This window comes from Phodopus roborovskii, unplaced genomic scaffold (genome assembly GCF_943737965.1).
Source record: "Phodopus roborovskii unplaced genomic scaffold, PHOROB, whole genome shotgun sequence".
Lineage (NCBI taxonomy): Eukaryota > Metazoa > Chordata > Mammalia > Rodentia > Cricetidae > Phodopus > Phodopus roborovskii.
In genome coordinates, this window is record NW_026125290.1 from 63432 (window position 1) to 78212 (window position 14781).

The 14781-nt window shown below is 39.6% G+C and overlaps 1 protein-coding gene across 1 annotated transcript; it reads right to left on the bottom strand.

The window, feature by feature from the left end:
* Positions 1-3970: 3970 nt before the first annotated feature.
* Positions 3971-14548, bottom strand: LOC127234081 (tyrosyl-DNA phosphodiesterase 2). The gene is made up of 7 exons (XM_051200809.1): positions 14339-14548; positions 14173-14258; positions 12654-12824; positions 11935-12026; positions 8539-8657; positions 6532-6702; positions 3971-5022 (listed from the first exon to the last, which is right to left on the bottom strand). The coding sequence occupies exons 1-7, from the start codon at positions 14531-14533 to the stop codon at positions 4747-4749; spliced, it is 1110 nt and encodes a 369-aa protein (XP_051056766.1). The 5' UTR covers positions 14534-14548; the 3' UTR covers positions 3971-4746.
* Between the last annotated feature and the right edge of the window lie 233 nt (positions 14549-14781).

Consider the following 14781-nt stretch of genomic DNA (forward strand, 5'->3'; position numbering starts at 1 on the left):
CAGACAAGTTACAAACCTACTCAATGTTTCCAGTATTACACTCTAGTAATACCAGAACTCATGAGGCTGAGGCAGGAGAATGGCTACACACTGAGACACTCTTTCAAACAATAAATTAAGAAGCCAGACATGGTGAGGCAGTCAGGATCATCACCTGTGAAGCTGTATTACTTTGCCTGTCTAAAACACCTGATTGGTCTAATAAAAAGCTGAATGGCTAGTAGCCAGGAAAGAGAGATAGGCAGGGCTGGTAGAGAAAATAAATAGAGGAGAAATCTGGGAAGAAAAAGGATCTAGAAGTGAGAAGACTCAAGGGGCCTGTTGCCCAGGTACACAGCAAGCCCAGAGGCAAAAGATAGAGGGGATAGACAGCTTCACTGTCCTGGTACATCCAGTAAGTTCTAGGCCAGTCCAGGCTACTGTTTTGGTTTTTCCAGACAGGGTTTCCAGTAACAGCCCTGGTTGTCCTGGAACTCACTCTGTAGACAGGGAGGGGAGATGGCTCTGTGAGTAAAGTCACTTATTTTACCAAGCTTGATGACCTAAGTTAGATCCCTGCACAAATGGAAATGACTGCACAAGCTACCCTCAGGCCTCCATATGTACAGACATCATACATTTAAAAGCACTACACAATATAAAAGTAGGAGCTAGTGGAGAAAATAAGCTGTTTAGGAGGTGGGGGAAGTGCGTCAAAACTATGAAATGGTTCGTGCCTTTAATCTCAGATCTCAAGTTGTTGAAAGCCAACGTGGTCTACAGAGGGAGTGCTGGACAGACAGCTACACAAAGAAACCTGTCTTGGGAAACCAGTAAGTAAATTAAGACTGAGAAGGAATAAAATCACCGACTAATAAATAGGAAAAGTTAATTCAGTCACTAAATGGACTTGAAGGGCAACAGCAAACCTACTGAAGACATTTCCTCCTCCTGTCATAATATATCTTTAATATGATAGCCAGAGAAATGAAAGATGCAGACCGTGAAGAAATCCAGGCAGCAGTGTCTGACAAAGATGGAAATGGCTACATGACTGTACAACTCCCCTGACCCCAATACCCCACATGACAAATAAACTTAGGAGCCAAACAGTAAGATGAAGTTAATCAGCAGATACTGATGGAGATAATCAACTATACATCCTTACAGATGACTGCTACAAAATGAGGACCTATTTTCAACTCTTTCCCCCCCTCCAAAACAACCAAATGGGAGTATCATTCAAAAACAAACAACACACACACACAGCTTAACAACAAAAACAACACACACACACACAACCAGCTTCCTTTTTATTTACACACACATCATGAAGGCACTGAAGGAAATGTGTGGCAGTCTCCTTCAGACTGATGTGAAACTACTTTCGCATCTCTGGTCTGGTATTCCATTAACTGCCAGAAAGGTTCAAAGAGAAAATGATTCAAGCTTTTGTAGGTTTTTTTCCTGATTATTCACAAATAAGTTAGCTATGACATTCTTCACAATAAAAGCATGGAACTGTCTTATTTTGGAGAAAGGACAAACTCAAGTTCAACAAGGTTAAAATACATTGTACACTGCACATGGATGGCAAAAACTGTGCTTAGCAAAGGTGGGGGGCGGGGAGGCACAGCTAAAATCATTGGCCTCATGATGTAGCTCAATGACAGAGTACTTGTCTGCCACCGATTGCGAGTTGGAATTTCACTAAAGGTAAGAGATTGTTTCCTGTCCAAATAAAAACTCAAGATACAACTTACTACGTTCTCCAATGTTTATTTGAAAACTGTTCATCACCTGTTGCACTGACTACACCCAAATGGGTGCGGACGTGATGGAAGGGGTGGTAAAGGCTAGGTCTGGGGTCCCAGACCCCAGCTTGCTCTCTTAGTTCCACTCAGACAGTAGCCTGGTATTGACCCTTGGAGTGGGAACTTGTTTATGTGACTTCTCCCCGAATAAATTTAACCTATGCTTAACCACATCCCGTGTGTCTTAGTCTGTGCATCTACATCTGGTACCAGAAGTCGGGTATGAACCCACACAGATTTTTAGTTGAGGGTTGGGTATGAAAGGTGATGTTCAGAAGATGGTGGTATCTCTTTTGGATAAGTTTAGGGTATGAACAGGAAAGGTATGGTTAGGATAGGATATAGGTAGATTTACATAATTTTTCTAGTGAACTTTAGCAATTTAGCTATAGACAAGTTGTTAGATTTTTGTATGTTGACTGTTTAGGGTCTTCTGTTTTTGTTTTGCGCATAAATATAAAACTATTTTGATGTATATATTTTGCATGATACAACTTAGGATATTTTATCATATTGCATTTTACAGTTCTACCTGTACTCGAGACATTTCAGTTGTATCTGTTAGTGAGAAATATATATGTATATAGTTAAATTTTTAAAAAGTTTTTGTCCTTGCTAAATTATTTTGGGAAACTTCAGCCTTTGTACAGCTAGGTTCCCAAGAACTACAGATATTCTCACCCATATTTCTTATATCTATGAGATTAGTAAGATATAGATTTTGATTTTCAAACACTTCATAGACCTGCAGAATATGGCATTTAAATGTTTTAATATTAGTACTCCGTTGACACGAGACACTATTATTGCTCCTGACAGCACCCAAGGTATGTTGGGCACTGATTTCACTTCTTCTGGAGTCCATTCTCTCCTCAGCTAATGGCCTTTGGGCAAAGAACTGCCCCCACCAGAAATGGCTGACTTTGGACACGCTGTCCTACTGTGCTTGCAGGAGACTGCTAAACCTTGTCAAGTCAGGGTAAGCCAGCCTTTCTACCTCCCTGTTTCTGTGTTGGTCTGTCAGATACTCTAAGCCTTAGCCAAAGCTGGATGCCCCTCCTACTATAAGACTTTGGGCAACTGTCCAGGTGGCCTGTTTCTGTCTATCTTTTGGAAATTGCTCACCTGCACTTCCTGCCTACCTTAGAATTGTTATCTTCCTTCTCAGGTCTTTGATGAGGTTGAATATTAGACTGTCAAGATTATTGTTCTCTCTTCCTAGATAGAAATTTTAGATATAAGACTTAAACTTTCCAGCTTAGGACAACTCTATAGCAATCTCTGTGATGCTTTTACCCTAGGACTGTATATGTAGTTCTTGCCATTTGCTCTTGTTGCTTCACTGGCAATAGGTCTTAAGAGTCTATGTTCTTACATTTCCTTCTCTTAGACCATACTTGATACTTGCTGTCTTTGTATATGGGTTTGTATCAAGCCTAAATCATTTTAGACTAAAAGGGGTAATTGTACTGAGATTATCTACCCCATCTGCAGCTGTTGCACTGACCACACCCATTTGAGCATGGTCGGAGGCGCAGATGTGATGAGGGAAAGCTAGGTCTGGAGTACTGAACCCCAGCTTGCTTTCTTGTTTCCAGTCGGGTCACAGAGAGTTAGTTGCCTGGTGTGGATCCTTGGAGTGGGTTTCTAATGTAAGTAATTCCTCCTTGAATAAATTTAACTTATATTTAACCACGTCCCATGTATCTTAATCTGTATGTCTATACTCCTTACTTATATTTTGTCAGAAGTGATAAACAAGAAAAGCATTCCATGTACGTACATAACAGAAATTACACTGAAAGTTTTTATACAAACTAATGGTCTAATAGTATAATAAAACATCACACATTTCATATTGTGATCTTCTAAATTCTATCAAATTCTACCAAATGAGCAAGCACCATCTTCCTCCACAACTACACTGCTAAAATAGGTGCATCACACTGCCGTTTCAAATTTAAACTTTTGTTTTTGTCTGGGTCTTACTCTGTAGCCCAGGGTAGCCTTAAATTAATAACAATCCTCCTGAGATAACTTTCATAGCGCTAGGGATTTAATATAATAAAACACAGAGATTTCTTGGTGATATCCACTGAAAAGCAAAATTCGAGGCTGTTTTTCCAATGGCAGTAGAACAACAAATCCCATCATGGACAGAGAAATTATACTCAGCCTACAAACAAGGAAAATACTTTATTTACAGCACATTTTTTTTCTTTACAGAACATTTTAAAAAATGTATCTTTTGCTCACTTCCTGGAAAGTATTTCCACCTTACCAGTAACAAAACCAAAAGGTTACTTTACTTCATCAATTTTTCTGTAAGAAAAAAATTCCCATATAGCTTAAGCTGGGTGTAATCATTAGCAAGCTTAACTTATCAGGAAAAAAACAAACAAACAAACAAACAAAAAAACCCTAACATTATCATCAGAACAGAACTCAAAGCACAAATTTGACTCATGTCACAACCGTCTAATATACATCTGTCATCTACTTTACTGCAAATGGTCAGGGCTTTGTCATTTAAGTTTTCTGAACTTACAAAACATACGACACAATGCAGTCTTAAGAATTCAGTAGCTTACTTTTTCTCTTAATAAAATGGTCTAATATTATTTTGGAGCGAAGCAATAGTGTTATGAATGTTAGCCCTGAGACAATGTGGCCACTACGTGGTGAAGTCCGGATGACAGCAATGCGCACTGTTTCAAGCTGAGTGGCTGTGTCCTTTTAGATAGACACATTCTGAACAAAAGCGTGCTTTGATAACAAACATCAATTCTTAATTCTTAAAACACAAGCTACAAAGTAAACTATAACTGTTTTTGCTGTACTAATGATCCAGTTTATTAATTCTTCTGTGTTAAACCTAGCTTTCCTGAAAGGCTGAGATCTGTACAGATCCAGAACTACTGTAAACATGTGAAGCTCACATTTGGAAAGCTTTTCACAGTACTACATTTAAGTTGCACAGGAGACCCCAGTGATCACTAGGAAATCTACCACAGTCCAGTTTTTCCAACCCAACAAGGTCTAAACTTTGAGGAATAAGGTGGCCCTCTTCTGCTCTGAAAAATACTCGATCAAAGCGATGCTTACAAGCAGCAGGAATCCCGAGATTAGTATTTACTCTTGTATCCCATGTATACTGGCAATGTTTAGGTTTGCCCAAAAATTCCCAGGCATCAAAAACATTGTTAGGTAAACCGCCACATTTGATAACCTGGAAAAGAGAAAGAATACCATGTAAAGTTTATATATTTACAACTCCACCCACCAATTTAAAAGGTGTTTGATACTATAACCTAAAATGTAACTTTTTACGTTATTTTTAAATATTTTTTTGTTTTGTTTTGTTTCTCAAGAATCCACTATATAGAATAGGCTGGCACTGAACTCAGAGATCTACCTGACTCTATTTCCCAAGTGCTGGGATTAAAGGCATATACTACTACTAGGCCTGGAAATCACATTGGGGGGGGGAATCAACATACAAAAAACAAACCAAACCCTAATAATATTGTTTTTCTTTCCCTTTCATATTACACAACTTCATATTTTGTGAGCTGTTAGGATACCAGTCAAGTACAGGGTTAGTGTTGGTAACACACCAGGTTCGATCTCCAGCATGAAAAATAAAGTTTTTCATGTATGGCAGAGCACACAAACCTAACCACTTTAATCATTTGTGTGCAAGATTTCAGGGCCTTCAATAGACTGACAGTAATGTATCATCAGCACTGCCTGGCTCCTGAGCGCCAAGATTAAAGGTGTACACTGCCAACCTAGGTACATAAAGTATTTCTAACTAACCAGTAACAGTTAATTGAATGTTTGGATCTTGTACACAACAATGCTATGAACTCAAGTGTACAAACATCTTTTCCAGTCCCTGACTTTACTATGGTCTATTACTGAAAATAGGAATGGCAGATCACATGGTAATCATGTATTTGATTTTCTGAGGTTCTGAAAACTCCCAATGTATCTAAACTAAACTATGAGAGATTTTGCTTCAGAATTGATCACAGCAATGTCAGGAGTATGGGGTAAAAGGGTGATGAGTCATGACACAGCAACATTTTTGTTCAGATACTGCACTACTACATTCTGTCAACCATTAGTATGACTGTATTTCTTTTGTCATTATTAAAATCTCAAAAGTTTGGGGCCAATGATAAGGCTCAACTGGTCTAAGCTCCTACTGCCAAACCTTAACACCTTAGTTCCATCCCAGGGAAAACATGTGCTGACTACCACGTACACACACACAAAATTAAATTCTAATAATTTTTTATCTGAAAAATCTAAATATGCAGAATAAAACTTAGAATAAAAATGAATAATCACAGAAGTATAGGACAGTAGTGTTGGCAGTAGTGTTGCCTACCATGTAGGAGGCCCTAGGTTCTACTATCAAAAAGTTTTTTAAAAAGTTGGCTTCAACTCAGAAGAGGACTGAGGGATGCTACAAATATCCTCAATCTTTTTAAACCTCTTCTAATTATTAATTTATTCTAATACTTATTTATCCAACTTATATATTGTTTTGTATTGTTTGTGCCACATGTAGTAGAATTTCCCTTAATAGTGTAAAGGCCACTTTTTATACAAATACTACACAGTATTTTCTACTGTGTATTTCAAAGTCCTTACCTTTGGTAGAAGGAACCCAAATTAGGTTTCACAGCAATAATCTCCCCACAAACAGTGAACCAACTCTGTTACTTACTTCTTGATCTCTTAAATTTGTATCTCCTGCAAATATAACAGTAGATGAATCTGGAGACTCTTGCATTTTCTGAAAAACCGTTTTTAATTGACTTATTCTTTCTGCAGAATGTTCTCTGGTGCTCTCCAAATGGGATGTCATAAGGCAAAATTCATTTCCACCCACACTCGCCTACAACAGGATAATTAAAATTTAACAGGCCACTGACTACTAGTGGTAGTAACAGAATCAACAGCAGACTAGTCAATCAACTAGGATTTATTTACTCAACTGAAACCATATAGACAGCACTAGCCTAGATGAAAAGAAGCACAAGGTACCAACCCCACTCAGGACAACTATTTAGCAAGAACTATTCATATAATACCTGCCCCTTCCCCAGTATCCAAGCCATTGAAGGCTCAAGGTAAAAAGACCAATATAAAAGATCCCAAACTGGCCGAGCAGTGGTGGTACACACCTTTAATTCCAGCACTGGGGATGCAGAGGAAGTGGACCTGTGAGTTTGAGGCCAGCTTGGTCCACAGAGCAAGTGCTAGGACAGGCTCCAAAGCTACACAGAGAAACCCTGTCTCAAAAAACCAAAATCCAAACAACAAAAAAGCCCCAAAATGAAGGAAAAGGACAGCTACTCCCCCTTTCCATGAAGCCAAAAGTTATTTGCAATCAGAGACAATTCTTATTATTGCTCCATTAATGGCCTGGCACAAATACTAAAAATCACTTGCAATTAAGATACTAGTAAATTGTGTTACAAAGCCTGCAGAATCATCCAATTCAGTCAAACTTACAATCTAGATCCTGCCTACTTCTCAACCTCCTGTCATACTCTATAGCCTTCCCACACCCAGGATGGTTAATACTGACTGCAAGTTTTATAGGATCTAGAATGACCTAGAAAGAAAATTTCTGGGAATGTCTGAGAAATATTTCAGATTAGTTAAGGTGGAAAGGCCCACCCTAAATGTAAAAGGCACCGGTGTGAGATGGGTCTTAAACTGAATGAAAAGGGGAAAGGGAAGTGAACACTAGCAGTCATTGCTCTGCTTTCTTGCTCTGTGGACACAATGTGACTAGCTGATCCTGCCTTAGTCACTCATCATGACATCAGTATCCTCAAACTATGAGCCAAAATAAACCCTTAAGACAGCTTTTGTCACACTGTCACACTATCGAGAAAAGTTAAGTATCTATCACACTAACATGAACATAAAGCTCAGTCACACCCACAGGTTAAACCTTGTTGTAACTTGCAAAGGTCTGTGATGGTTGTTTCCACTTCCACAGGGTGCATGCATGAATTGAAGAAAGCAAGCCTACCACATTCATTTAACTCCTAACTCCAAACCTACAGACTAGCTACTTCATACTCCCACTACCAGGCCTCCCTTCAACCATTAACCAAAGTGCTAGTGTTCCTTAGAGCTATGCACAGTGTTAATTTTTCTCATTGCTCTTCTGTTAACAAATTACTTGACAAATGTTCTCTTCAGCCAAATGTTGCTATTTTCATAAAAAAAAAAATAAAATTTAACTGGTTTAAGAATATAACTTGGATTAGTTTGTATCTAAAATTATGTGGAAATCTAAGTATTCTAAGACTATTTAAAACATGCATGTAAAGGGTCAATGAGCTGGCTCAGTGGGTAAATCACTTGCTTCAACAAACTAATGACCTGAGATCAACAAACAGAACCAGTGGAAAGAGAAAAATGACTCCCCAAAAGTTGTTCTCTGACTTCCACACTTATAGACAGATGCACACAGATAGGACTTAAGAATTGTCCCAGTGATGTGGCTCAGCAGTAAGAGCCCCTGCACAAAAGCCTGACAATCTGAGCTGACTCCTGGAACCTGTGGGAAAAGGAGAGAACCGAGTCCAAAAGTCTCGACTGACACACATACACTAATACCAAAAAAGAGTATCTATGTAAGGGACAAATTAATTTGTAATTCCTGCAAAAACAAAACAAAACAAAACAAAAAACACCTTAAACTTAAACTTACATTCACACACAGAAGGTTTCTCATCATTTTAGTATTTGGAAAAGGAACAATCTCTTGACTTTTAAATTTTGCTCTTCCTTTCTTCAACAGTATAGCTGTGAAATATCCTTCTTCATTACCTTCAAACATTTATGGAAAAGAATAAAGAATTTAGGGGGAGGTCAGCACTATCTTCACTTTACCACAAGCTCCTCTACTGTTACAAGCAGCAACATTATTTAAATGGGATCGAATCTTTGAGATTCCATTCTAAAGTCAATCAAGTGTATGTCTCTCTGTCCCTTATCACAGTTTAACAAGAGACACAAATGCTATTTAAATAGGAGCAAATAGGGATAGGAGATGTCTCCAGTAGCATGATGTTTGTTTATTATGTGTGTGGCCCTGGGATATGTACCCAGAAGGAACAGGGAAGGGTGGAGAAAGAGGAAGGAATGGGAGGGTAGGAAGAAAGAGGCATAGAAACTAAAAGTAACTGTCTCCTGTGAAAAATTGAGAATACTGAAAAGCTAGAAGCCCACAAAAAAGAGTAGGAACAAAAGGTCAGTGAATCAATGCTTCCAAGTTTTTCTTAAAGAAAGCAGGTGGGTAAGTAGTAAGACAGTTTATGAGAACAAAGAGAAACCATTTGAGTGCATTAGCAGAAAACCACAAAAAGCTAGCTGGTGCATGTGTTCAACCTAAGTCTGGTAATACTGGAACATAAAATCACTATGAAGGCATGAGCCTGAGAGCTTAGTATAGAAGGGCCTGTTCAGGTCTGGCCACAGAATAAACATGGCCCGCATGTCTCCCCCAGTTCCTCACAGCCAAGTAATTACCTTTTTCTTAAATTAAGTTTTAGAGGTGCTACAAATTGTATCAAACCTGCAGGACATTTGAGTCCCAGGATAGCCATGCAGTCCAACACATTTGTAGATAACATATTTCATTGTCAAAATACTGAATATCTGCTGCTCAGCTGTTTGTCAGAGAAAAGGGAATGAGTTGCCCCATACCCAATTTAGGAAATCGTTTTTAGGAAAAAGAATGGCCTCAGATTAAAGGCCATTTGGCTACACAAATAATATACTTTCTATTAGTATAGTGCAGTACTTTGCCTTTCTCAGGGATAATAAACTAACAAGTTTTAACAGGGGTTGGGAATTTAAATATGAACCAAGAGTGAAAAATCCCTATACATAAGGAGCAGGTTTATGGTGACATGAAAATATCAACATAACACAACTAAAAAGAACAAAAAGGAGAAAATGAAGCTGGATGTTGCAGTTGGAGGAAGGAGGCAGGAGGTTTTCCAAGTTCAAGAACATAGAGAGCTTCTCAAAAGCAAGAAAGGCCATCACAAAAACAGGATGGGCTGGCTTCTAATAGATTTCAAAAACAAAATACCAGCATCTTCTCTTCAGGAGCTCACTCTCAACTCCTCTCCTTTAATCAAAGAAATACAGTAAGGGCTGGAGAGACAGCTCAAAGGAGTGAGGGCAGCTTTTCTAGAAGACCCTGAAGAGCAGAGCAGTTCTCAAACATCTGTAATTCCAGTTCCAGGGAATCCAACATCCTCTTCTGCCTTCCGTGGACACCAGGCATATAAGCGTACATGTATGCATACATACATACAGGTAGAACACCTATACATATAATAAAGGAGCGTGGCTCACCAAATCAAAAACATTAAAACCTAAAACAGAAAAACAGAGCAATGCATTCAGAGAAGATACTGCATCCAAAAAGTATACATGCCATAACTGTGAACAAGTGGTCTAAGAAATTAAATACGAAAATTGATGAAAACTATGGAAAATAAAGGATTTATGGAGTTTTATAACATAAAGCTTTCAAAAAAAGAGAAAGGGAAAAAATAAAAGAGGGAGGAAGAAGCATGGGGAAGATATGAAAAGAATGAAAAAAGGAAAAGTAGATGAAGAGGGAAGGGGAAATGGGAAACCTTCCAAGCCTCCAACCAAACCCGCCTACAATCACTGGGTACAATAAATGAAGCAAAGGTAGAAAAAACACCAGGGTTTCAAACTGAGGTCCTCAAACTTCCAGAGAACGGACAAGGGAAAGGCCAGAATCACAATGGCAGCAGACTGACCATTCTCAGAAACCAAAGTCACTGAATCAATGCTTCCAAACTCAGAAAACATTTACTACCTAGAAACGTATGTCCACTCAACTAACTACAAAACTCCTATACAGATATTTTCAAATATGGTAGGATTACATATACAAAACCAAACAAAAACCCCACTCCACTACCCATGTACTAACCAAGGAGAAAATGACTCTAGCTGGGTGTGGTGACACACACCTTTAATCCCAGCACAGGCAGAAGATGAAGCTCTGCCATTTCAAGGCCAGCTTGGTCTACATAGTGAGGAAAGGAAAGCCAGAGGTACATAGTGAGACACTGTTTAAAAGAAAACAAATAAACAAACAAACAAGGCTGTGATGAAGAAAAAAAAAAAGAGAAAACAAAACAAAACGAGGGGAGAAGCATAGGATGCAGAACACAAAATCCAAAATAAGAGACAGAAAGAATCCCCAAAGTCATTCGTGATAGAAATCCAACAAAGAGAGGGGCACAAATAAAGAGCTTTCTTTTTAGCACCTAGGAATCCAGTGCAAATCATGTAAAACTGAAAGTCAAAAGTACTTAGTTACCAATTATGAGATGTGGTCTGCTATTTCAAACATATTAGCAAAACCAAAATGAGAAAAAAAAATTACAAATTACAAACTAAAATTATACTAGAAAAGGGACAAAAAAATTAAAAGAAATTAACGACTTTTTTTGAGAACATAACCAGCACATGGTTATCACTTAAAATTCTTAACAACTGAGATAGGTATGTTTATGTAGCAAGGCAGCAGAGAATATATTTACCATGCATAAAACCCTGGGAAAAACATACAAAAGGAATTTTTAGAAATTCAATTTTATCAAATATACAAGTCTGAAATTTTAGAATTGTTTTTCTAAAAAGAAATACTCATATAAATCTTAAAAAAAAAAAAAAAAAAAAACAGTGTGTGTGAAAGATGTCTAAGTAGTTAAGAGCACTGGCTGCTCTTTCAGAGGCCGAGTTCAATTCCCAGCAAACACATGGTAACTCACAACCATCTATAATGAGATCTGGTGCCCTCTTCTGGCATAAATAAAAGCAGAACTGCATACATAATAAATCTTAAAAAAAGAAAAATCATTTCAATCACTTTTTCATTTATTAACATTAAACTGTAAAATAAATCTTTTAAGTATCACATCTCCATGTCTTGCTTATTTTCCTCAAACTATTTGTGCCTTTTCTTGATCTAACAGCCCACCTTTGATTTTTTTTCCTTCATTGACCTATTTTTCAAAAACGCAATTCAGAGAGAAAAGAGAAGCATTACCTGTAATAATTTTGTAACTGCTTGCTCTCTTCTTTAGGTAGGCACAATATGAAGGAGTAACTTCCTGGAGAAATACCACATCTGGACTATATCTAATTAAAACGATCAATAAAAAAAAACATTAGTGTATCATTTTCTGCTAAAGAAAATTCCAAAACATATAGGAAAACTGTTACCCTCCAAACCCCTAGTATTTGTTACTTATGCTGACCTTTATCTGTATTATTTACTACACAATACCATAGTGACCAATTAAAAATGGGCTGGAAGACAGAATACTTGCCTAACTAGGCTTAATTCAGGCAACTCCACTACACATCACCCCAGTGGAATTAAAACAAAACATTACATATACTACACTGAGAGTTTTCAGTGGTTATACATACACTGTTACTTCTTCAGATTCTCTTAAAAAGCTGTTTAGTGCCAACAGCTCCAGAGAACTTCAGTGCTTTACCTAGTCACAAAGCTCAAGGCCAGAAATTTTCATTTCATAGCAGTAATTATAGATAAAACTTACCATGTAAAACTTAATTGTAGAACACATTAGTATAAATAGGTGTTCCAAGGCCCTCTGTAGACCCAAACACCCCAACTCTGATATTTATTCTTGAGCTGACCTTAAAGCCAAAATTTCAAGCACACAAATTTGAACTGTTGCTTTGCAGAACCATTAAAACACTTATCACAGTCACTACCACATAAATGACAATGCTTACAAAGCTAAGCAGGAACACACCCCTCGAGCCCTCTCTGGCAGATTGCTTCCATCTAGTCCATCAATATTCCAGGTAATGAAAGAGATAATGCTGCTATCTTCTAGAGGAGGTCCAGAAGGACTGGTTTCTAAAATGGTGGTATCATTTGCATCCTCGTTGGTTAGATCAACACTGGCAAGATCAAAATAAAGATTTTTTTAATCTACAAATTATGAGTTATATTTGGGGACTATGGCAGAAATTCAGTTGGAGCCCCACTCATATTAAATACTGGAAGTTGTGGCATGCTTACAATCTCAACACCGGGAGGGTGAGACCAGTAGATACCCGAGAGGCCTGTTTTATCTTAAATGATGAGTTCAAGGTCCCAGTGGGAGACTGTCTCAAGAAGGAGCAACAAACACTACTACTCCTGAAGAATCCAAATCTTACCTCTGGCTTCTAAACAGATTGTACAGACTATGCCTTCAACATGAATTTTGCTTTATATGTTGCCTTAAATTTGAAGACACATAATGATCATTCCTAATCAGAAAATCCATATCCTAAATTGAATTGCCTCAGCTCAAACAGCTTTTCAGCCCGAGCATTTCGGATAATGGATACTTATCCTATAAATAATTCTTTGACAAATCCTGAGAGTCTACAGAAAAGCCAAAATTGGGCTGGAGATAGAGAGAGCTCGGTGGGTAAATGTGCTTGTTGCCAAGCCAGGTGGACTGAGTTCTACCTCCAGAATCCACATGATGGAGCTGAAAGTTGTCCTCTGCCTCCACATGCTGGCATGTGTCTGTCTTTAGAGTGAACACTTTTCTCTGGGAGAGAGTTGTTTCAAAAGCTTGACTCTGGCTTCTTGCTGCATAATGTGTCCCTCCTATATGTACACTAGCCATCTACCTAGCCACATGTAATGGTTTTCCTCTAAGTAGTCAGCTTCAGGCACTTTGTTAACTTCCGATTCTTACAACAATTACCTACTTTCAAAACTGAAAACAGTAAACAGAATCTGTAACCAACTATGAGCCTAAATTCTCCAAATGCTAACATTTTCTTAATAACAATTATTTACCTTAGTCTCATTCCAAACCACTTACTTCCATCCTTTCCTGAAGACTTGCTTACATACACCCTACAACCTACACTAAGAACAACATTACCACAAATATAGCATCTCTTTTAATATCCTTTTAACTGGAACATTTCTTTACTCTTCTGAACACCATTTTTTAAGAATGCAGAACTAAGGAGGCAGAAGCAGGTAGATCTGAGTTTGAGGCCAGCCTGGTCCACAGATCAAGTTCCAGGGCAGCCAGGACTACACCGGGTGACCCGGTCTCAAAACAAACACACCAAAAAAAAAAAGCTAGTCTCGTTGGAAGTGACCGTGGTCCTTCGGAGAAAAGCGTTCCCTCGGATTCCCAGCCCCGGGGCGCCGGCAGGCAGCCCTTTCCAGGTCGAGTCTTTTAGCGCCCATGGCGGCCCCCGTCCCAGCAAGCTGCCCGCGACCCCCGGCGCTTACTAGGCCTCGGATCTGAAGGACACGGGAGGCTGGCGTGGCCACGCGGGGTCGTTCTCTGGCGGTTCGAAGTAGGCGCTCAGCGCTCTCTGTAAAGCAAAGGCACAAGGATGGAGGGCACGCTCCGCCCACCTGGGAAGAAGGGAGGAGGCGGGACACGCAAACCTACATCCATCTGCCAGTCGTTCTCGGACAGGAAGTTGTGAGCCATCGTGGTGTCGCACTTCGCCACCAACGCAAACCCCATGCACTGAAGCCGCCGCCTCTTCACCCGGTGGTCGGTCTCCTCCTCTGTCTCCGCTGCTGCGGGCGCCGCCGCCGGCCCTGCCGGTTGCGCCGCACCTGAACCGCTCCCAGACTCCATCAACGCCGCGTCTCTTCCAGCGCGACCGGCGGTAAACGCCGGGCCCTGCGCAGGCGCGTTGCGTGCGGGTGCGCGTGCTTCCGCATCAACCTTCCGGCGGGAAGACCGCCCTCCCTAGGTCTTAGGCGAGTCTGCGCAGCGAGCGAGGCGCCGACACCGTGGAGAGGGTAGGGCAGGGCAGGGCAGGAGGCTGCGCGTGCGCGGCGGAGCCCTGGCGAGTACAAACCCGTGGAGCTCGAGCTCCCAGC

Bases quoted from the DNA above. Each gene is read 5' to 3' on its own strand.
- LOC127234081 (XM_051200809.1), bottom strand. From the start codon at position 14,533: ATGGAGTCTGGGAGCGGTTCAGGTGCGGCGCAACCGGCAGGGCCGGCG. The intron at 12,027-12,653 runs GTAAGCATTGTC...CGTTTTAATTAG, and splicing joins GTGTGTTCCTGCTTAGCTTT to ATATAGTCCAGATGTGGTAT. The intron at 5,023-6,531 runs GTAAGTAACAGA...TCTCTTTTCCAG, and splicing joins CAAATTTAAGAGATCAAGAA to GTTATCAAATGTGGCGGTTT.